Source organism: Centropristis striata, chromosome 5 (genome assembly GCF_030273125.1).
Source record: "Centropristis striata isolate RG_2023a ecotype Rhode Island chromosome 5, C.striata_1.0, whole genome shotgun sequence".
Taxonomy (NCBI): domain Eukaryota; kingdom Metazoa; phylum Chordata; class Actinopteri; order Perciformes; family Serranidae; genus Centropristis; species Centropristis striata.
The window spans coordinates 26,356,335-26,381,237 of NC_081521.1; the positions used below are offsets into that span (position 1 = coordinate 26,356,335).

A 24,903-nucleotide genomic window follows, 5' to 3' on the forward strand; every position below is an offset into this window, starting at 1 on the left:
AGGTCACTAAAACCCAGGGAATTCCCAGAAAAAAATCCCATGGTTGTGGTCTCAGATAGCTGCAGTTAAAAACAAGTTTACATGACAACATAAGAGAAAAACACCATAAATCCAAGATGGGCTAACAAACCTTGGACTCTCTGTCTTTTGGTTTACGGATGTACATTCCTCACATAACTCCTCTCACCCTGTCTGCGTGTGACAACGCTGTCTTGTCCCCAGCTCCGCCTCCAACATTCTGTTGTGACAGCCTTTGTCTCCTGGCTGCACATATGCCTACAATGTGTGTGCCTACTGGATGGTCACATGAACTTCCAATATGTTGATGGCGAACATGCACAGTATGGATTGCAAGAAGCGCTTGGACATTGGATTGTGCATGGAAATTGTATTGCATCACAATAAAATGAGAAAAAGATTGTCTCAGTTGTTTTCCATTGTTTTCATGTCAAACAGATGGAACAAGAAGGCAAAACAATCGAACAAGGAATTCTTCCTGTTTAGTTATTTTAGTGGCTTGTAGGCTACATGCTAGATGGTTTATGTAGGTTAAAGAACAAAACCTCACCTTCACCTTAAAATGTGAATTTTCTTGTATAATTATTTAGGTTGCATAAGAACAGTCTATGAGGCAATGACAATGCTAGCTGTCTGATCTTAGCATTTTGTGAACTTTATGGGTTGGTCAATAGTCAACAATAGGACCTACTCAAAGCATTTAAAGTCAAATATAGAAAAGGTGTTGTTGGAATTTGTTTTCCAGTTCCGTTTAGAGGATAATGTTTATTTCGTACCCGAGTTGTGTGTCATGCTTGACATTTGTTTTTCACATTTTTTGGCATATGTTATGTTCTGGCTAAGTCAAAACATCTACACCAGTAAATCTCAGTTAGGTGAAAAAAAACAACTGACCACAAAGAACAAAAGACAAAAATAACTACAAAGAACTTTCTTTTTAAAGCTATTTTGGCCAATATACCCGTTCTCTTTCTTGCTGACATAGGCCTCTAGGCTAATATAAGCCATAAGCTACAGCTGACAGCCAGTTAGCTCCAGTGAAACCACAATATTTTACACATTGTACCAGTTAAAGAAAAGACATGTTATGTGTGAGTTAATGAGCTGTAGAAGTGTTGGTGGGCAGATTTTGTTACCTGCAGAAAGAACCAGGCTAAGTGTTTCCAACTGCTTCCAGTCTATACTAAGCTATGCTAATTAGCTTGTGGGTGCAGCATTTAGCCTGCATCCATAAGATCCATTTCTTTCTCATAACTCTTGACAAGAATTTCCCAAAAATGTAAAACTTGCTTGACATTTGCCTTAAACTATTTTGTTTTTGTATTCATGAGCAAGCTGATGTCAACAGAGTGAATTTAATGATTCACAGATAAGGTGCTCACAGTTTTTTATTTCTCTTCTATCCTCCTTCACATCATCAATTTTCATTATCTTTATCCCTCTCAGTCTGTTCCCTCCTCTCTTTATCTACACAGCAGGTTATTGACCCGCAGTCACATCTGTCCATCTAGGAGTCAGGTTACAGTTAGCTGGATCTCAGGGGACAGCTGGAAAACACATTTACTGTACACTAACGATCTGGATGGTACACATTCCTTATCTCAACACCAGGCACTGAGCAGATTGGCATGTTTTTCAACTACCACTTACTGTAAGTGAAATGAAGATGAATAGCCTCAATGATTATCAGGATTACCACCATGATTATCAACAGTATTCAGTAGAGAAAACTGTTCTACTACATAAGATCCTGCTGTAAACATCCACACTGGCTCTCACATCTAACACCCCCATCCCCCTTTCTCTTCTGTCTACTTTTCCCTAGACAGGCCACTGTAACATCTGTCTGTTGATCAAGTTACAGACACTGTTGGACCCCTGGGGGCCACGGAAGAAGAGCTTTACAAAGACATGAATCTAACCATCACATACAACTGCTATGTACAAAGCCTGGAGATTCTTCCTAATTTCATTTGTTGATCTTCATGCTTTTATTTTGCAATAATTACAAATACCTTAGTATCTAAATGACCTTATACAGCATGTTATTTGCTCTGGTATCAATCTTCCAATTTTGTACTACATTGTCTTCTCGATATTTTTCTATTTTCTATTGGTTTCATATTTTAAAAGATGCAGAACATTCATTGTTGCCATTGGTGTTGTGAATCAAATTTCCTTCAAGTTAACAAGTTCATGGAGATCTACAATGTTTTTTTTTTCTTATCTACACCTTTACTCTTCTGTAATCAAATGTCTTTCTTTATCTGTCTGCTCTGTCTTTCAGCCTCACCCGAGGGTGACAGACAGACAGGCCAGGTTGTGAAAGCAGTGGCAAGCGGAATTGTGGCTCATTAGGCCTGAAACACACACACACACACACACACACACACACGCTCAACCCTCAGTGGTTTAGAACAAAGGCCTGCTTTTCAGCCTTTGAAAACCACTAGGGGGTTGAGGTTGGAGTTGCTGCCGTGTGATTGCATGCATGCTTCCATGTGTGTGTGTGCACATGTGAAGGTGTTCAACCAATCGACAGGCCGATTAAGCTGTTGACAAACACAAGAGACCTCTGTTTCCTATGAAAGAGAGGGGCACACACTCCACTTATGCTTCCACCCTTAGGCTGACACACAATGATGTACACACACACACACACACACACCTCACCAGCTTCCAAACACCCATGTTCCTCCGATACTCATGCCAAGTTTCAATCAACCTTTTCCCCCATGATTCCTGTTAGATCTGAAGCAAAACCTCCTCCTCTTCAATCTAACTTCCATTGTATTTTATTGTCCTTAGTGTGTGTGTGTGCGTGTGCGTGTGCGTGTGCGAGTGTGTCAGAGGGCAGAGGAAGGTGAAGGAGTCAGCAGGCCGGAAGTTGAACAAAGTCAATTCTTTGATGTGACAAAAGAGAGAGAGAGCAGGAGGAAGAGAAAAAGGTAAGAAGATGCTTGAAAGACCCTGAAAAGCTCAGAAAGGAAGGAGGAGAACAAGGAAGGTGAGTTATGCCAGCCATTACATTTCCCCAGTGTGTGTGTTGGTGGGTGTGGGTGTTTAAGGGTTCACTGGCTAACCTTTGACCTACCAATTACTCATTAGCTGAAACAGTGAGCACAACGCAGGCTGTGACCTCACTGCGGCCTGAGCTTTAGTTCTTGTCTTCATGTCTAATAAAGCTGCATTGTTCCGTCTTTTTTTCTTTTCTTTCCCATTCTAGAAATGATTAACCCGATCTCCCTATTTATTATTTCAGCCATTATCTGCTACTTGTCTGTCTCACATTAACCAGGTTTGCAAGAATTATATATTGACTTATAAAATCCAAATGAAAAGTACAATTTACTCAATCCTCCAATGATATTTCATTACCCTTAAAGCAAAAAAAAAAAAGGGATATCAAAGGCATTTTTATTGTACTACCATGTGATCACTTTGAAATTGTGGATCAGTTCTATTGGCAGGTGTATTTATTATTATCTTCAGACAGCTAATATTCTCCTTGATGTTCCCATTAATTCAGCAGATTTACACTTTTAGGTGTTTTATCACATTATTATAAAAGTTAAGTTTGAAACAGAGCTACTGTTTAACATCCTTGCAATGTTTTTATTGGTTCTGAGTACAGCGAGTTCCAGTGGTCCGGCAAACACACAGAGCGATGGCGCACAGTATAGACAACCATTAGATACACAACACAGCACAGTGTAATACCCCAGGAATGCCTTTGATTGCCTCTGCTGAACAGGACAATGTAGACATATTTCTCCTTCGACAGAGTGATCTCTGGACTCTGACCTTCTACAAACTGTAGCACATAATAATATCACTAAAGAATCCACTGAGGCATTTTTTTTGATTACTTGCATGGAAACCCTCAGTTGCTTCAGTGGCTGTGTTTTGAGTAGTTGTATGGAAAGTGACTCCCACACAGTGAGGATCTACCCAGATATGCTCAGTAATTCTATATAGTGAAAGTAGTAGAAGACAGGAAACACAAGCTCTAGTGTCAAATACTGAGGACGCCCAACCATCTGTTCATCAACCTCAGACATGCTGAGAAATTGTAAATGAGTGTAAATATAAAGGCCTTTTTAACTGCTTTAACAAATGATTATGATGACAAGGTCATTATATGTTACTCTATTGTCAAGAAAATACTATTTGCATGTCAAGACAGCGTAAGCACGAATTAACTCATGTCATTTAAACAAACGAGCGATGCTGGTGTTTTTGTGGTGAGGGTAGCTTCAGGCCTTATTCACAGTCACTCAACCTCAACATTAACCTCCTTCTCCACAAGTCGGTCATTGGATTTTAACCAGTGATTTTCTTTCAACTGGTGCAAACACGACAGTGTAAACACAATCCATCACTTTTGCAGGTTTAAACACGGCTCCGGCTCTACAGTCAGGGTGCTGAGTCAGACTGAGTGTCTGGAGGAACTGTCAATTGTTTACTGACTGTGTTTATGTGCATGTGTCTGTGTTTGTGTTAGTGTGTCTGTGTGCATGTTAGGTGGCTTCCCTGTGCTCTTTCGGTGTGTGGGTGAGTGATGAAGTGTTTATTACTTGTCTTTATGTGGGCTACTTTGTAGGCCCATCATGCACCTTGTGTGTATTTTTTTTTGAGCTACCATGATAGCGTTTGCAGAAATCATTTTTGAGGTAGATAGCATTGTAGTGAATTTATGTACTAGAAAAGATATATACAGATGGGTGAAAAGACAATATACCAGTGTCTAAAATGACAACTTTTCCTACTTATAAAGCAACAGCTTGTGAAATGATTCTCTGTCTTGCTGAGAGTTAGAAGAGAAGGTTGAGACAACGTTTGTCCATTAAATATAAGAACCTAAAACCGAGACAGCCTAACATAGCTTCGCAAAAGACTGGAAATAGGGGAAAGATGTAGCCTGAAGTCCTTTACAAACTCCACAAGAACTGAGAAATTTGTTCTTGTTCTTGAGGTGGCAAGAACCAGAAAAAAAGTAATTTCTGGCCAGGACATACTTCACAAGAAACTCCACTGTAAAATTTCTCATAGGGCCCTCCCACGGCAGCACACGTCAAATTCAAATTTCTGACCAATCCCTTGATTACCCACACCTGCCCTAATGTGCAGAATCTGTGTCTCATTGTCTCCCCTTCCCTTTTCAGTGTTTAAGTCCTGTCCTTCACCTTGTTCTGTGCCAGTTCGTCGTTGCCTTGTGTCAGTCGTTCCAGAATTTGCTTTTTTAAATTTATTTATTTTTTATTACCTGTTTGGGGATTTTGTCTGATACCTTTGCCTGTCTGATTGCCTACACATGTACTGAACCTAGCTTTAGTAAAGAACACCACCTATCGTGAACTGTGTTATCGGAGTCTGCTTTTGAGTCCTCATCCTTGTGGTCCAGCGTGCCAAGCAACCAGCTGAGAAAAATCCTTGGTCTCTTTTGCTTAAAAGTGTTCAAAGATGAAAGGTTGGGCATAGTGCATAAAAAAGGTTAATGCAATCCCTCTCCATGTAGTATGTTTGCCCAGGTCAGCTAGAAGTTAATTTAGTTCCAGACCTCTGAAACACTGTCCACATCTCAGATTTGTTCAATAGAATGAATGACCTGAAACAAAATGGCAATTCACTCTGAATCCCATGCTGAGTACAAGTCTCTAATACAATGATCCCTCACTGGCTTCCCACCCAAGAACCATGAAGACTGGGCAAACTAGAAACAACACTGTCAGAGATTGAATGTCCCTGTGGTGTTCTCAAAGGCACCAGACATTTCTATAAAGAGTAATATTGTAATATAAAGTCAATTCAGTGTAACATATACTTAAGCTAAAAAAACAGCATACAATTGAGCATTCCTAAATACTTCTTTTTTGTGTATTTGAGCAGTACAGGTGATAATAAGCAGCATGGATTACAGTGTAAAAGGTGTGAAATAATAATAAATAATTTAGAGGGTATTATTCATGAGAAGAAGGAAAAAAGATTTCCACAAATAAGGACATAGGGATGGTGGGAGGACTGAGGGGGTCGTAAACAACATGAGAAACTTCTGGTTCCCAGAGAACAACTAATATGAGATAGAGAGAGCATGGGAAGTGAACAGGACTGAGAGAAAGAGAGGGAGGGAAGTAGGAGAGAAAAGATCCAGTGGGGGAGAAAGATGTTGGCCTCTTCCTACAGAGAAACACACTTCTCTGTAATTAGGGTCAACGGTGTGAGGTCAGCTCAGTTCTCAGTGTGTGGGTGAATGTTCACAAAGATACTAAAAGTCAAAAGGAGTAGTAGAGGAGTTTAACAAAGGGTAAAAATAACATTTCAAAGGCCAGAAACGCAGTAATAACTACTGACCAGGGGGAACTCCTTTCAATGCAACATTTTTCTTTTTTCTTATCTCCCACCACTTCCCCTTTATTCCTCCTCTGGAGCGATCTTTACCATTTCCCCCCTCTGCTCCCTGTCTCCACTGTTACTCTCTCTTTCAAACACACACACAGGACACACACACAGAAATCTGAGCGTACACACACTCAGACAGGCTCCTGGTCAGGTGAAACTGGAGCCTGGAGTTTTGAATGAATGGAGCTCGTTGTCTGTCCGCTACAGCTGTGTAATCACACTGATGAAGGGTTTGTTTTACACATGCACAAAGAAAGACAGACACACACACACACACACACACACACACACACACACACTGGATACTTAAATATAAATGAACAAACGTATACACACACTGTTAAATGTTTGAATACAGTATATATAGGCAGATGTGTGGCATGTCAGCATGCATTGATGAGAAGTTACTGTTTAACACACATGTACACACCTTCTCACACACACACACACGCACACACACACACACACACAAGATATATATGAGTTAGCTAATTGTGTGTGATCTAATCCTGGGTGGTCTATAGGCTCTTGGTGGCCTCTACATGTCGGTCAGCTCTGCCCAGACTCCATCCACATACATCACATTTAGACACATAATCATCACATACTGCATTTACTTCACATATTCTTGGAAAAAAAATATTTCTCTTCTGTGGATTGAAATAGAAAATCTTGATTTTAAACTTTTTTTGGGCAGCCAGTAAAAAAAGGGAAGTAGTGGGGTGGCCAACGTTCGAGGAAACTGTCCTGGGAGCACTACAGTAGGTCATGAGTCCAATATTTGCAACATGTAGAAGCCATGCATGCTGTCAATCAGACCCCTCTACAATAAACTGGGTATAAATATGGACAACGTATCTTCACTTCCTCCCAGAGTACAAAAGTGAAGCCAAAATATCCTGGATACAGGCTCTGCTATCTTGCACTGACGGCGCCATTTGGAGCCAGAATCTGTGGAGTAGTGACAAAGACTGGAGCCTTAGTGTCTGGCAATCGTTTCTATTTTCATGTCGTCCAATCGTGGTTCCTCAAGATTGCCAATAGGCATTCAGATCACCAGTCAGTGAAAAGTACGCTCTCACTATAATCAATGAATGAACTACATCGGCCTGGCAGGCCTGCCTCCTGCTTGGCTAACATGCAGCAGTAAGCGTCACAACCTCATGTCCAGTTGCTGGCATTTCTGTGATAGTGAACTCTTGCTTCAGTGGTAGTAACTATCACAGGAAATATCTCTAAAAGCACATTCGAGAACTGACATGATGTTACCCTCTTTATATACAGTCAGCACACATTTCTTTAATATTGTTAGTCTGTTAGTCCTAAAACAGCAGTTAAACCTCCATCATGTCTTCCTTGTTAAATAAAGGTTAAACATACTGTACACTGCAACCTGATGTAACCTAACATGTGTACATGCAGCGGGTCATTAAACAGATTCCTCCTGTATGTCCAACCTTATTTCTGAGCCATGGCTTAATTACTGTGCTTTAAGTGTATTAGTGATATAAGATGTCCCTATACTGAACTTTTCAGTTTCAAATTGTCCACGAGGAGACATACCGTTTACCTACTTAGTGCCAATTTTAGTTAAAGTCAGACTTTAAAGTCAATTATTCAAGGAAGAACCGCCACCAATCTTTCCTTGCAATATCCTTGTATATCCTTGTATCCTTGTAAAAACTCTTTAACTCTGTAATGTGCAAACATGGCCAAGAAATCAGCTTGAAATGGAATGTAGCTGTGCTAACTGGGTTTATCTAATGCTTTAACCAAGTTTCTCATTTACAGTACATGACATTTAAGAAATTTGTTTACCGAACAAAGCCACAGAAAGCACTATAGCTCTGAATGTAAACTGCAGTGGAAAAGCACACAAACAGATTTTAAGGGAAGTGATCTCACCACAGGGCAGGTTTTCAAGTCAGAGTGTTGCACCTATTATTACATGCAATCTGTATAAACGTGGTGTTTCTGTCTTGTGATGACTCCCATGACTCCAGTGGATTAAAAGGTAGCATTGTATTGAGCTGCGTAGGAGTTGACAGTTTTGTCCTCCACGAGGAGCTCCTCAGCCCTCTTATTCAATTCTGTACGCAATGTATGATGTCGGAGGGCTGATGAGGAGTGACTTTTCATATTATGTAATGGTTAACGGTTCAAACAGTCAGTTTGTTTTGCTGATGAGTGGTACATAAATCTTTTGACTCTGCTTATTAATAAGCATTTCCTATGAGAACAGTAGTGGTGTGTGTAGGGGAAGAGACTCACAGTGATGTCCTTTCCAGCCCAGTTACACTCCTCCCTCCAGTCGACGGGAGCAGGCCAGTAGATCTGAAACACAGCATGCAAAGGTTAATTCATTATCATGGATTAATTTACTAAATTAAAGTCTGCTTGAAGCAAATTGGAAAGAAATATTTCACTTTTCAACACCAAAAAATAGGGCATTGGGCATGGCACAGCTCAAATGAGACATCTATAGGTTTGGATAAATAACTCCACTTTCTTTCTTCCTTTCTCTTTGTTGCTCTTCCATCTTTTCCTATCGGCAACTGTCTCTTCTATCCCCCCAGCACAATGAAAAACAGCTTCATCTATATGGTGAATCTTTACACACAGGTCATAAATCAAACTCGCCTATATACTTAAAACCAACAGAGGCTTCACATTTAACGCACCAGGCACATAATTTACTCCAAACAGCTGTGAACAGATGTTTGTTGTGGGCTGTATTTTGTTTTTATATGCATTTTTTTTTCTCGTGTGTGTGTGTGTGTGTGTGTGTGTGTGTGCAGTTACCAACCTACCCAACAGTGGACTTGGGTGCTGTAACACATTCACCAACAGTGGACCTCATAGCCAACAGGGGACATTTAAGATACCCCCTGTTTGTCATGCTTTAAATCATGCAGAAATCATGTCTAAAACCCTCTGGTGAACTTTTTTTTTTAAATTTGAGCCAAGGGGGGACTTGAAGGGTATCTGAGTGTTTAAGTCCATGTGCAGCACTGCCCCTACAGGCTGGAGCAGGGATGACTCATTTACACACATCATGTACTCACTCTAGACTTATAGGAATGTGTTGTCTGCTTCAGTGTGTATTTTTTGTGCCTTGGCTATGACTATTACACACTCTACAGGCAAAGCTCTTAATCAAAGTTTCAATCATTTAGATATTAATCAAAACATTTTTTGGACAAATGCTCTCTTTTGATCTCAGTCCACCTCTATGATTTTTTTTAACCTTTTCTCTATTAACTCCACATTTCTCTTCCTTCTCTTCTTACACGTGAAGCCGCTCACTTGAGTGGTCTCATATGTGCAAGGAAATGATTCAGTCATGCACAAAGGAGCATGTTAGTAAGACATGTCCACAGTTCTCTTTCTTTCATGCCTTCAGGTCATCATAAAGACAAATCGTGTGTGGCCTGACAACAATAACAAATAATTTTTAAAATAAAATACATTTCCTGATTTCCACCCCATGGCATGATAATCCCCTCAGTCATAGTAGCTCTCTACCACAAATTAAAGTAATTAAGTAATTTTAGGATAAGAGACACATAAGGTCAATAATAAGGTAAATACAAATCTTAACTCAGTTTTAGAGTTTTAGAGATAGAACACCCCACGAATGTCAAACACACTGTAGCCCATTAAAATAATGTTAAATAAAACAAATTGTAGAACGTGTTGAAACCTTAGCAGTAACATATTTTATGGTTTTATTCTTCTGTAGGGCAGTAAAAATGTTTATACGTATATTAACATTTTACATGCTGGCTATCCAACAAAAATAGTTTCTGATTTATTGTGTCGTTTTTTTCTTTTTATTGATTTCTTTTTTGACCAACCTTGTGTTCCTGCTTGGCGATGTTGTCTAACGATAGAGACAGTAGGAAGTTCTTTGCACCGACGAAAAGGCGGCCTCTTTCTTCATCCAGCAGCAGAGCGCTGAAGCAGCAGGAACGCTCCAGCTCGAACCGCCGCACTCCGTGGAACTGCTGCAACTCTGAAATCACACAGATATATTGGGTTATAGAAGGTGGCACCTCTTCATCTTCTTTTACATGTGATAGGCATTCCACACAACTGCCTCCAGTTCACGCACACGTTTAAAGATCCTCTGCAACTTATGGTTGGACACAGTGGTGGAATGTAACTACAAATAAAGTTCATGTACTCAAGTACAATACTTAAGTTCAATTTTGAGGTACTTGTACTTTACTTGAGTGTTTCCATTTTATGCAACTTTATACTTCTACTCCACAACATTTTGAGGCAAATATTGTACTTTTTACTCCACTACATTTAGATTACAGCTTTAGCTACTTTTCAGGTCGAGATTTAACATAACCTTAACCTCATAACAGTACATCAAGTAGTTAAAATGGGCCCCTTTTTTTTTTTTTACAAAAAATAAAACACTACTTACATGAATGCATCGATACAAATGGTAAAACTATATGTATGGGTCCATTCTACATAATGAGTACTTTTACTTTTGAAATTTTAACTACATTTTGATGCTGATACTTTTGTACTTTTACGTCAGTAAGTTTTGTGCAAGTAAGGTATCTGAATACTTTTTCCACCACTGTTTGGATATGCTTTATCCTTATCCATATATTATTATTTTGTCATTAAGTCTGAAATAAAGCACAAAGTAAACAGTAAACAATGAGCTAAAAAAGACTTGTGATCAAAGTTTTAATGCCAAAACAACCCCAAGTCATCAGTCTTGAGATCCAAATCAGTTTCTTTGCCACAGGGCTGCAACAAGTCATATGGTTGAGAGAGAAGATTGCCAATTATTTTAGTATTTAAATAATGGGCTGTGTCCTAAGGCCAGTAACTTGTGAACACGCAGGACAAACTCCTCTGACAGTAATGACACTATATTAGTTTCAATGGAAAAACTGAGTGTCGTTGCTGTTTCCAAACTGGCAGGCACAGATTCTGGGGGAACAGTGCCCAGGAAAATTCAGCTTGTATTTGTAAACTTAAGCTATAATAGTCACCCCAAAGCCTGTGGAAAAAAAACTGTTCTTGGCCTGAAAAGTAAAAAAGGGACTGCATCCTCCCCTGCTGGCCTGAGCTTAAACCAGGAGCTCAGGAAAACAAGAACAAGGCCCTCTTTGCTGAGACTTTAAAATGGCTTTATTAGTCTGCCATTGTTCTAATGGGAATTTATAACTTTTATTAAGATTCTGACGCCACCCAGGAGACGCCTGCATGACATCAGGGACTGTAGCTCTACTGCTCTTTGTTTTATATTAACGTGCCAGCAGATGTGTAATTATTCAGTGCCACCATGATGTGACAGTAATAACCTTGGGACCAAAAAAGACACAGACTGAACTGAAAATGGTACTTGTTAAAGGCACTTGTTCTCTAAGAAATTATCATTTGTATATCAATTACTCAGCATGTGTTACCTTGAATTCTTGAAGAAAACTTTGTTTTTCTCACATGCCTCCTGGAATAAATGAACCAGCAATCCAAAAGTGTTTCTCAATGGTACAATTTGAGTGAAAATACTAAAAGTATAACTTTAAAATAATTAATAGTACATTTGCAGTCCAAGGTTTAGTATGAAGCAGAGCATATATATGCATGATAATGATCTTTTGTTTATCATGTTAGTTTAAAACGCTTATTTTTGCATCATGTTTACAACACGTACGGACGGACAACTGATCAACTGACACTGTCATAGCTAGGGAAAGTATTTCCCTCGGACATGAATTACCCCATTAAAGTGTTATTTTAATGCACCTGCACATTACCCTGCTTATTACTTATCTTATTACAAAAGGCAGCGAACCCGTTCAACAGCCAGACAAACTTTACTGGACAAATAAATGAACTGCTGCTATAGGTTCTGCTTACCTGCAGGAAAGTCTGTTCAGTGATACATGAGGTCTCTTTTAGTCCTTCATGTGTCAGCTAAAACTAAAATATTCTGCTATCTTTCCATCCTCTGTGCTACATGTTACCTTCACCCTAAATTAAAGGGAGCACATACTGTATCTCAGCTGGGCGGACGGCCTTCAGCCAGCCTCTCGTCCTTGGTGAGTTGGTTCAGGCTGTAATTGTCAGCTTTCAATGATGGAACACATCCCTGGTTTATGTGGTTGTGTCGGGCATTGAGCTGCCTCCTTCTAACTTACAATGCTGGAGATGAAACACGAAAGCCTCTGTGTGTTTAAGCTGTGTGTGTGTGTGTGTGTGTGCGTGCGTGCGTGTGCGTGTGTGTGGCAGCAACCACAAATTACAGCTGGCTGCTGTTCAGGACTGTTTACTTTGAAGAGGTTACGGCGGAATTTCACATGAAACAGAGAAAGTGTGCGTACACACACTGTACGCAGAATACAGTGTACATTATGTGTAGTGGAAGAGACAAAGACTCACATGAACAATACAATGAACACAAGCAAATTTTCAATAGGGTCCCACTGCAGAGCTCCAGGCGTAGGCCCAGCTTCTGTGCTGGGACACAACTCATTGCAGGGATCCATGGCCCCAAATCATGTGCGTTAAGTGTCAAGGTGTTTATCGCAAGTCCATATAAATAACTAATGCTTTTAATAACTTTTATTGCGCTTATTGTTGATAAACAAAGTAGCCTAATCAATTTTAATCAATTTTCCATCCATTTTATCACGTCCATGGCACTGTATGAGTAGGCCTATTATAAGCTGAGTGATCACATTTGGTTCACATTTAGGCTATAAATAAGCCAGATGAATGCCATCAATAACACCAACGTAAACAATAGAACCTTAATATTTAAGTATAATTGTACATTAACTTATGAAGTTAGGAAATATAAGGACAAGCTAGCCTTTTAAGTCTGCTTACGTTTGCTTATTATGTACTGTTGTATGCTAACGTCATTAGCAAATGAACATTAACATTAGCCAAATTGAGTAAAGACAATAACAATAACGTTAAAAAAATGTTAAATGTTAATGTTAAAAAACATTTCGTAACATTAGTTATATCAGGTAAGGTTGAGAGTAGTTTGCTAACGACTAGCTAGCTAACATTAGCAAACTCATAAGGTCAGTACAAGTTATTTGTTGCTTTATGTTGCGTTACCTGACTTTAAAAGTTATATTAATTCATTCATTATCTGTTCATTATTATCTGATTATCCCAACTGGGGTTGCGAGGGGCTGGAGCTGATCTCAGCTGACATTAGGCGAGAGGCGGGGTACACCCTGGACAGGTCGCCAGACTATCACAGAGCAGACACATAGAGACAGAAAACCATTCACAGCTTTTATTCACACTTACAGGCAATTTTAGAGTTACCAATTAACCTAACGACATCTCTTTGGACTGTGGGAGGAAGCCAGTTTTATCAAAATATCAAGGTTGTATTGTTTACCTTTGTTCTATTAGTTTAGGTCTATGAGATTGTCTGGCTTATTCAAATTAATAAACAAATGCTATCATATCCTAAAGATTGTCTCTGGCATACAAAATTTTAGAGTTGCTTCCTTCACCAAGCTCGGGACCGGACAGGGTCGGACTAAGGCGGTGGTCTGAGCCTGGAGCTCTGCAGCTCGACCCTTCTGGCTAAATTTGCGTTTTTCAGGCAGAACCTTTTACGCTTTAAACCTCAAAGCCTTCGCTCTTACCTTTGTATGAGAGCTTCATGCGCGGTGAGGAGGAGGAAGACGAGGAGGAGGATGAAGGTGTAGAGGAAGTGCGGGTCGCAGTGGCGGTAGATGCGTGGGCAGCAGCCAGACCCAGCAGGAACAGAGAGCTGCAGGTCACCATCATGGCCGCCATCATCATCATCATGGTCATCATCTTGGCACCACTTTATATTCAAAAGTAAACTTGAAAGTTTGAGTCCTAGATTCCACTTGGCATTAATGCACAATATTTCTTTTGTTAGAGTGAGGTTCTGATTCAGACCATATCCAATTCTTTTTTTCTTTGTCTGTATATAAGATGCAGTCCACCTGCCTTTGGATTGGTTTAGGCTTAGTCCTGTTTGCCAAGGATTCAGGATAAGCTCAGCTCTGCAAGCCCGAAACAGATTCTTCCTCTTGTTGTTTGCTTTAGCAGAGCTTCAGCTTCTTCCAGGCTTCCAATTCAGTGTATCTTTATAACGTCCTCCTTGGTTCTGAAGAGTCTGTCCTGGCAATATTCTCTGCTCTTCTTGTGAAGGACGACCAGTTTCACCTCTCACATCCAAAACGGGACAAAAACGTCACACATGGGCATAGAGACCTAAAAATAGAGACAGAAAGAGAGAGGATTTAAAAATGGACACTACCAGCATATGTTTGCATGTGCCAGGGATGCCCCTGCACACACACACACACACACACACACACACACACCATGGCGTCTGAGGTATATTTAGTCAGATTGATGCCCCTGCCAGGCTGTGTTAATGCCAGCCTCCATTATGGCAACAACACTATAATCTCTTCACATTACAGAAAGACTCGGGGACAGTATCCAAAACACACACACTGACCATGATGATGAAGACTGTTTTGTATGTGTGATAGAGATACGCCATGTCCACTGCCAAGCCAAGCACAATCTCCCCATGTCTGTGGCCCTGCCAACTCAAAGTGGCTTCCCCCTCAGTCCTCCTCTGTTGCTCGCTGCCTCCACACTGGCAGACGGTGTCAGCAGATGAGATCTCTTTATTTCTGAGGACTAATGAGTCGACAGTGACGTGGATGGATGGTTGTAAGAATGGATGAGAGCACTGGTACTCAACAGAAAGTCACTTGTGAGCGAGTCCAGCAGCACAAAGCAGCAACAAAAAAAAAACTGTTTGCTTCTGTAATAAGATTAGGTGTGAATATTGAATTACACTGCAGCAGATAAATGACATTACAAGTTATTCAAAGCTTCAAAATGTTGGTTTTTATAATCTTGTTTGCAAACTGCTTCTATAGACTCACTTTCTCTGTTTCCGAGTCTATGGGGACTTGCTGTCAACTGAGCGTGGTCGGGGAGTATAGAAAAAAATCCCTATAAAGTTATTTGAGAACTGGAGTCAAATTTAAAGCGACAGATTTGTTATTGTTTCGGAAAAATCCCCAATAACTTTGTGCCTGTGTTGTTGTAAACCACAGCTCTACCACAGCAGCAGCAGCAGGAATGAGGTCACTGGTTCGTAAGCATGTATATGAATGTTGTGTTGTAAAAAAAAAGTGTGCACGGGACAGACACACACTCGCACACACACCTCTTTTTCAGTACTTTGGACTCTGCGGTCAGCTTTAACAATAAAGCCTTTCAGCAGAAACAGTCTCCTTTATTGTATTACACCTCACAGTTGGCACTCAGTCAGTAACAGACAGACAGTCTGCCTTTATCCCTATTCAGTCTTTGCTCCTTCTCCCCCTCTGAACAATTACCTTATCACTGTCCTTCAGACTGGATCTTTCTGTCAATGACACAGGCATTGTCAGGCAAAAAATAACAGAGTAAGTTATTATTTGGCTTATGGTTTCTATATAATAAGAAGCTTTAAAATGCTTAAGGAAGACCATTTGGACAAAACTATCCCAATTCCACTAGAACTTACAGCAATATATGGGCTAGACCAAGTAACATTTCAACTTCTGGTGACTAACCAGAGTGTGCCAACCATAGACATAAAACACAATGGCAAATCTTCATAGAAGTCACATTTAATGATTTACATCTGTGGTGCCAACGACCTGCTGCTATTGTTAAGGTATAGAATAACTACAAATTGGGTCCTTCGGGATGCCACAGATTTGTTTGTTTCTTATCACAATTAAAAAAAATATTTTGTGCATGTACAGCGGATGAACTGGAGGATTTTTTGACTTAAATTGATAATTGGCTACCAGAGTCATAGTTTGATGGACTCCTCCAGCTCTGCAGTCTGTGGACAGTGATGATGACTGGGTGTGGTTTTGAGCCTGGCTCACAATCATTATTAAATTAAAATAGCGCACATGTTTTTATACATACACTTATGGTTCACAGTTGTGAAAAAAGGCTGCAGTTTCGTTGGATTTAGGCTCCAAAACAAATTACCCTGTTTTAGGGTAAAAACTTCCTGGTAAGACATTATAAAAGACAGTTTAAACAGTAAATAAATGTACATAAATGTCGGAAGTGAAGTAGTTACAAGGACGACTTGACTACAAACCCCGTTCTCCTGGGTGAAATTCCAACGTCTCTTCGACCCTGCCACCGATCCCGAGTGCGACTTCCGTCATTCATAATAACTATGGCCACTAGAAGGCAGTGGAAGACAGTCTAAAATGTAATTATGGGTCGTATTTTGATGCCTGTACAAACAACTTTTTGAGGGGAGACCAGTCTCCTCTGGATGACAACCGAGATGGCCACATGTCCAAACATAATACAGTTCTGATAATGCAAAAAGAAAACATATTAAAACATTAAATTTCCTTTTTTTTTTTGCAAACTGAAGACCTTCCATTGGTCCTTATGGATCTTTAACAGCTGTGTTTGCCATGATGATGTTACAAATGATTCCTGAAACTAAAGGTAAATCTGAAAGACAAAATATTGCAATGACTTTTTGACTATGAATAACTGTTTCTGTTTCCTCTGGCAGCTGAATAATGTGGTTCCAGAGGCGGCCTGCTTCACAGCTCTGCTTTACAAGACATGACTACCACCACATGTTTTAAGTTGGGACATCACATTCATTTCTAAATTTCTGGTGCATCTACTGCTTAAAACTGCGGTTATCACTTTTCAGCACACATGTGGATGCCATAATACACAAAGATGAGAATGAACACACACACTCTACACACTCACGCACAGACAGACCCGTCAAGGCTGTTGGCACAGAGTTTTATGAATAATGGAGCTACTGAGGCGTGGAGACAGGAGAGCTCTCATAAGCTTACGGCTCCCAGGACACAACACAACAGGACAGAGCTGAGCAGGAACATAAACACGTACATACCCTGCAGTATGTAAACACACACGGATACACACACGTGAATGGACAAAAGCACACATACAAGCTTTGAACAGCACACAACCTGCCATCTTTTGCCACAACTCGCTGTTTCAGTAGTGCACAAAGAGGCGTTGTGAGGTGTGAATTATCTGGGATACATTTATAGCTGTGGCCTGCTGCGTTCAGGTGAGAAACAGAAAACTTAAAATATCTTCCAGCCAATGTCAAGGAAGTCATTATGTGTGGGAAATTGTTAAAAAAGTGTGTGTGTGTGTGTGTGTGTGTGTGTGTGTGTGAGGTGGAATGAAAGATGGTGAGACTGTTTGTGTGCTCAAGGTTCTGCACTGAGCTGCAAAGACGCTGCAGTATTTCAAAGAGAAGGACCTCAGCGCTCTCGTCAGCTGCAGCTCTGTGACACACACACCGAAACACACACACATACATTTCACGTCACAGTCCCTGGGAGTGACAAGGGCAGCAGCGGAGCCCTTACACTCCTGTCGGATGCTATAAAAGGAACGGCCGGTCCCATTGTTCCTCTGAGTCTCCCTGAGCTGTGTGAGTGTGTTTCTCAGCATGTGTGTGTATGTCGTCCAAATCTTGCATCATGAATCTAAGGGAGCAATATTGTTCCTCGCACATCCTCGCCTCATCCCAGAGCCCTGAGCTGGCACACACACACTCTCACACACATGTATGTGCAGGAGAATATATACGTATATATGTATATAAACTCACATACAAACTCCTGCTTCTCAGCACTTAGCTCTGCAAACACACACACACACACACACACACACACACACACACACACACACACACACACACAAATACACAAACTCTTTGCATGCTCCATAATGCATCTTAATAAAAAAGCCATTGGGCCCGCTGACACTTGCATTCAGTTCAGCTTCAATAGACATGGAGCAGCGGCATGCCAAGAGGGAGTGGATTAAAAATAAAGAGAAAGACAGAGAGAGATTCTTTAGAGAGTAAGGGAGGAGGGGGGGCAAGCCGTCCTGTCAAAAACCAGCCTAAATAGACACAGGCAGACAAAGCAGCCAGCCTCCAGGGTGAGACGGGCTTTTCATACCGAGGTTAGAGTGTAATCCTAAAGTACAGCACACAATAATGAATGAATGGATATCAGCAGTTTAACCTGTAGCCCTCCAATACCACAGGTTACAGAAGAGGAGATGGAGAGACACAGAGGGGCTAATACAGAGGAACAGACAGAAGGAGGTACTAAAGGAGGCGAGGAGAGAAAGGATGGAGAATAAAGCTATTAGAAGATAGAGAGGAGGTATGATTAGAGGGCAAGGAGGACTATGAAGGGCACTTGGTGAAAAAGAAGCTAAAATGAGATGGGGGGGAGAAGGGGGAGGCGGTTTTAAGGGTGGTGATGTGAGATAACAGGAGAAAACAAAAGAAGAAGAAGAGGGGAAAGGAGAGAAGAAGGTGGATAAAAAGACAGGGGAAGATGGGGGAAGATGGGGGAAAAAGATGTGGATGGAGCAGTAAGTGGAGGAGAGAGGAAAGGAAGATTATTAGGAAAGGGAGAAGAGAGAAATTGGAAGGAAAGGAAGAGCTGAGAGACAGTAAGGAGAAGAGGCAGAGCAATATACAGACGTTACAGCACTTCAGGCCTGCATGTCCCACAGAAAAAACAGAGAATACGATGGAGGATACGGCGGAGGGAGGGAGGGATGGAGGAGAAAAAGGAGCGAGGCGAGAGGTGACGAAGAGAAAGGAGCCAATTGTTTCGCCTGCAGAGAGAAAAGAGTTTCCCTGGCCTGTGACCAACAAGTCTGAGCCTCGCTGTGATGGAGAAATGAAAGGAAGGAGGGATGGATTGATGGAGGGGAGAAGAGGGTGAGAAGGAGGGAGGGCTGTTAGATTTACAGAGCAAAATGAGCAAAACAGTTCAGTTATTCATTATAGAATATAAGCATTAATGTTTTAATGGATGTTTAATCCAGGGAAAGTAGACTATAGCCATGGAATAATAATGTGTGTGTGAAAGGAGGCTCCAAGAGTCAACTTTAAGCACAGGGCAACGAATAGAAGAAGGGCATTGGGTGTTTCACATAATGTTTTTGTGAAACAATGAAACAAAAATCTGTGTAAAAAGATGTAAACTTTTTCTTATTTTATTCTTTCAGTCAGCTGTTGATTCAAATTGACTCGGAACTCGATCTCTGTTGGTCAGTTGCAGTTCTACACAGGGGCCTACAGGGGCCACCGCCCCTGTGAAGAAGCCCTTGGCCCCTGCTGTGGCACATGTGACAAATTAATAATAAAATGATCGATTTATAACAATGAACGATGGAACAATTCTTATCTATGTTTTGTTCAAATAATATCTAATTATACACCAAAGGAACCCAGAACATGTACATATAATAGTTTATTTGTGCAATAAAAGCTTGTGTCTCTAAAAAAGATAAATTCTCACTGTACTGCACTTTCAAAATAAAAAAGGTAATTGTGTACAAAAATGACAAATGTCATTGTCGTACAAAAATATTTGTTATTGTTGGTAAGTCTCATTGTTTCAATCACTGTGTTATATCTTCCATATATACTTAAATTAGATTTTTAAATAAGCTAAAATAAAGGATTTTGAATGCTTAAATATCTTCTTTGCCGTTTTTTAATGTGCCCCTCTGATTAAACACTGGCCCCTCCTTGGCCCTACAGTAAAATTGGTCAAGAACCGCCACTGCTGTTGGTTATTATTTATCATATGTATACTGTCTTAAGTTTCACGCCTGCTAATGAAAGAGCTTTTTTAAAAGAAATGAGTTGAAAAAGAGAGAAAATAAAAGGAAAGTGATAAGGAGGAAACAGGAGAGAGTAGAGGAGGCATGAGTCAGAGGGAGCTGGCCACAGTGTGGTTAATCAGCTGAAAGCAATAACATTTCAGAATAATGTTGAAAAGTATCTGTTGTTTTATCCTGTTCAACACATAACAAAGAGTTAAATTATGAGTTTAAAAAAACTGGCTCATTTTGATGCTAATAAAACACATCTGAAATGAATCACAATCGCATGCACATGTTTCCTGCCACTAGCAGTTTTTATTCTGGCATTTTACTGCTATTTGAATCAAGTTCATACATTTGCCATAAATCTGATATACGTGTCATAAAAAGTGCTCAAAATATATCAGAGGAGTAATGGTGCGTGCGTGCATGCTATGTATTCATCACACTGTTGAGACTAACCTCCATCTGGGGACAATTTTTGATTTGAACCACCCAACTTTAACCATTTATCTTGGTGTGAAGAGTTGGTTTTTGGGTTGAGGTCGGACCCAAGTAAAGAAGGGTTGGTGTTTGGCATTGTGATGGTGAGGGTTGGTGGAAAGAATCCAGGGACTGAGTGTCTTCACGAGTACTGCAGTACAAGTGTAGCGAGCATGCTAAAAGTTGGACCTCCAAACTACATTCCCACCTTAGATGTTAAAGCATGTCCCTCTGCAGTCGCACCATTTAAAGTGTTGTGGTGTTTTTGATTCAGATCAGATAAACATCTGCTTGGCTTGCGGGTGTGATTGCTTCATTCCAGGAAAAAAGCACATGTGAGCAAAAAGCCTTGAGAGAGAAGGAGGAGAGGAAGAACAGGTGATGCAGAGCGGGGTGGCTGCACGCATGTGAACGATTTCTAGAGGGAGCTGAGGCAGAATGATTCTGCAGCATGGGTGCACAAAAAAAGGACTTTTACATCAGCATGGCTGTGACAATGTCATTGGTTTGAGCCATGAAATAATTTTACTTCTGCATAACTGCAGTACTTTTACTACTTTTACTACTTTTAGTACTTTTTTTAAAAAGTTTGATAAAGGCAGACCACCTGCAAACTAAAAAGAAAGTGCAGGATGACACTGTTGTGTTGTAGGAGTAATACAAGCTAAGAGGGAAGGTGAAAGTGAGGCTGAAACAAGCCTTTACAGTGATTTGCAGGCACACGCAAAGCAAAAAGCTCAGTCACATGAAGGATCAGGAAAGTGTACTTGGGCTTAGATGTAAGGTCTTGGGTTAAACCTAGTTACAGGACTAAATGCTAAAGTTTCACACACACACAACCATCAAAGTGAAGCAGCTTTAAGCCAAAAGCTACCAGTCTTTATAGGATTTAAGCTGAAAAAACAAAGTGAGGAAGAAAAAGCGAGACGATCTGGGGTGAGAGAGCTTAGTTGTTCTGAAAGACACGGAGTGAATGAAGGAGCCGGGGAGGCTACGACGCTCTGCTGGTCGCTGGTACCGAGCCAACTGGCCAAGCATCATTAATGGAAAGATTCCCAGCCTGCAAACCTGTGGCTTGTATGTGTTCAGTTTGGCTAAATCATTCTCACCAGTCAAAGTTTGAATAGGAAAAGTAGAGTCAACTAAACCTGCTTGGCTGGCGTCCAAAATGCAAAAAGTGGCGCACCTTGCCAAACCTGAGCTGTCTTACTTGTGATTATTGATATCTCTCTACTCTAATCATTCAGTCGAGCCTGCACAGCCTGATACATTACAACGAAGACAAAGTGCTGTTGGAGAAGTGCCTCGCTGTGGTCACAAGAAGGCTTAAACCTCTCGTCTGGGATAACAAGCTCAGAAAAAAGAGACAATGAAGGAGCCGCTAAGGCGAGGGCAGCCCGCTGGTAGCTGGTCGCCGGCCATTTGGCCGCGTTAAACCCAGGAGCAGCGGTAAGTCAGGACCTTACAGAGCAGCCTCTGGTCTCCTGACTGGAGCTGCTCCAAATAGCTCTCCCAGGGAAGACAACTCACTCTACTCTCCTAAATGAAACTACAGAGCAGAAGAGCACATGGGATCAGCGTGATTTGTAAAACATATATTTTGTAATGCCTTGGGAATAAATTGTCACAGGTCACACGTACAGCAGGCCTTGTAAAAATGTTTTTTCCCCATCAGGATTTCCTCTTTCTACAGCCCATGTGATTGAATGTTTTTGGAATACACATTGACACAAGTATGTCATTTAAGTGCATACCACAAAACGGTACCATTATCTTAATTCTAAACTGAAATGATGATGAGGGATATGCAGTGACCCTAAACACTACCGCCTGGGCCGAACTTAAAATGAACTCACCTGTCCATCCGTATCCAGGGGAACCAAATTCCAAAAGAGTTCAGAACATTCCGAGTCGGGATCAGCGTCCACCTGAGCCCAACATGCCTCTGACAGCACTGACAGTTTCCATCGTTACTGCACTGCTTTTTACTGTTTGACCTCTCATAGTCTTTCCATTGCAATAAAAAACAAAACAAACATGCCCATAAGAGACAAACCCACTTGATTATACACTCACAGTATAGAGAGTGCTGTATACACACCTACACACACTTACTGAGCTCTTGCTATGTGCTTGCAAAGCAGCCATTCTCAGGCTTGTGCATGTTTAAATTCAATGTGCAGAAAAGTGGAGGTGAATCTTAAAAATTTGAGTGTGACGCAGGTTGAAATCCTACCAAATTTTGGTTTAAAAAATGTGTTTAGAATTATTTCAGAAAGCAGTGAAAAAAACTTTAGTAATTCCAGTGATGGGAATGGTGCCTGGAGGGCATAAAAAGAGCAGCGGCAGAGTCCCACTTTGGTGCGAAAAGTCCAGTGAGTCTTAAAAAAAAAAGTCCCAAAAGCAGCCGGTGTGTGAGTTAAAAAGCAGCGCAGTGAGATCTGAGTATTCCCCTGTCTGCAGTCAGCTCCACTGATGAACGGCTGCACTCCAGCTCCACTTAGAAAAACACACAACCCCTATGCACACACATAAAACTCTTAACACACACACGCGAGGAGTTCTCTCGCACACATGCACAGTTTTCACAGGAGCCGAGCGGAGTAGAAGTGCTCAGAGGGAGAGCAGGCAGGAATAATGGACTTAATTCAAGAGGGGAGAGAGAAAGAGAGAGAGAGGGAGGGAGGGAGGGGTTGAAGGGAGGAGGAGGAGAAGGTGGGAGGTGAGAGGAGGGGAGTGGAAAGGGGCAGGGACATGCACTGTGTTGTTCTCAATGTGTGTGTATGCATGTGTGCTACTGTATATTTGCATTGGTACCCGGGTAAAACTTTTCCTCAGTGATAAAACCTCAATACAGCAGCAGAGACTCATAACCCATAATACAGACCCATAATACAGACTTGTGACTTGGCCTCAAGTCACTGTGTGATTTTGGGTTGAAAGCTGAGTATTGTGAGAGAAATGTGGTGTTGTCCTTGAATATTAACCAAAACACTGGTCCTGGATGAAAACTTTGTGTTAGTTTTAGTCCATTTAGAGCATCGTTGCTCAAAGTGTGGACTCAATTTGCAGCCCTCAGACACATTTTGTGCAGCCCTCGAACATGACATGAAATGCATCATCCATACTCTATTTCAATACTTTTTCTTATAATAGCCGATTTTAATTCAATATTCGGCTAGTGCGTCAAACTTCGCCCCCTTTAAAGCGGTTAAGAATGGCAACTTGTTAAGGCTGTTGGTTGCATGTGGAAGAGAGATCAAATAAGCCACCATGGAAAAAATCAAACATTGTTTGGATAAGAAGAAAATGGACCAACTCTTTTAATGATCAGAGCTTGGTGGACACATAAACTGCTCTGTCTAACACACAATTAGGTGAATTCAGTGCACAAAGAATTTTATGTGAAATGTCCCTGTGAGATCGATCACAAATCCGACAAATGGGTGATGAGCACAAATGTACAGTTGAACAAGGAGTCTTCTCTGCCCTAACAGTCAGTCTTCACAAATTTGAAAATGAAGGTTTAACACTAGCTTATTATGTGGTTTTGTGCAGGACTGCTTAGTAAAAGTGGCCCGCATTGAATGTCCTGAACCTGTAGAAAAAGTAATTTATTAGAAATAACCCTGATAACAGATTTAGATGAAGCAATATTTGAGTTATTTTACGGAATGAACATGTTGTTTAAACACTTTCAACAATAAAGTACAAAATGTCTTCATTGTAACATACATGTTGTCTCCACATTACAACCCAAAGCTAATGAACACCCTGAGTCCTCAATTGAATATATTACAATAATCAAAAAATGCCTAAATTCCATGATATTTTCTTCCTTGTTTTACAGCGCCCACCATATTCTTCTGCAATGGTTTAATGGCACCGGACCAGAAAATATTATCACCCAACACAAACTTTTTTTGGCAATATTCTGGAACTTTGTGTGACATGGGATGAACCAAGATCCCTGTCACAAGTCACCAAAATAAGGCTTGAAATTTGGGGCGTAACTTGACTTGAGGCTTGGATTGAACCTTTACACATGACTCTCCTCAAAAAAACTTTAGAACAGCCTTCAAATACAGTATATTGATGTATCCTGATAACAGAGCAGTTTGGATAAAGATCACTGCAAACACAAACAGACATAGAGAGATTTCCAGACACAGGATGACTCTATGCTGGTGTGGACAGCATGTAGGCTGATAAGCTACTGTAAATACAGTAAGAGGGTAATTGGACCACATTTATATCATATGGGGGTTTACATCA

At 40.8% G+C, this 24,903-nt stretch overlaps 1 protein-coding gene across 2 annotated transcripts in view; it reads right to left on the reverse strand.

Moving 5' to 3' along the window:
* The window catches only part of sema3b (sema domain, immunoglobulin domain (Ig), short basic domain, secreted, (semaphorin) 3B), an 85,637-nt gene that overhangs the window by 13,523 nt on the left and 47,211 nt on the right, over nucleotides 1-24,903 (reverse strand). The window contains exons 1-4 of one of the 2 annotated variants that reach the window (XM_059333377.1): nucleotides 22,485-23,237; nucleotides 14,070-14,670; nucleotides 10,275-10,432; nucleotides 8,689-8,751 (exon numbers count right to left, since the gene is read on the reverse strand). In XM_059333377.1, coding sequence (XP_059189360.1) covers nucleotides 8,689-8,751; nucleotides 10,275-10,432; nucleotides 14,070-14,244 — 396 coding nt within the window. In that variant the 5' untranslated portion in view covers nucleotides 14,245-14,670; nucleotides 22,485-23,237. Of the gene's footprint in view, nucleotides 1-8,688; nucleotides 8,752-10,274; nucleotides 10,433-14,069; nucleotides 14,671-22,484; nucleotides 23,238-24,903 lie in introns of those variants that run through there. The other variant, XM_059333378.1, reaches the window with a different exon arrangement.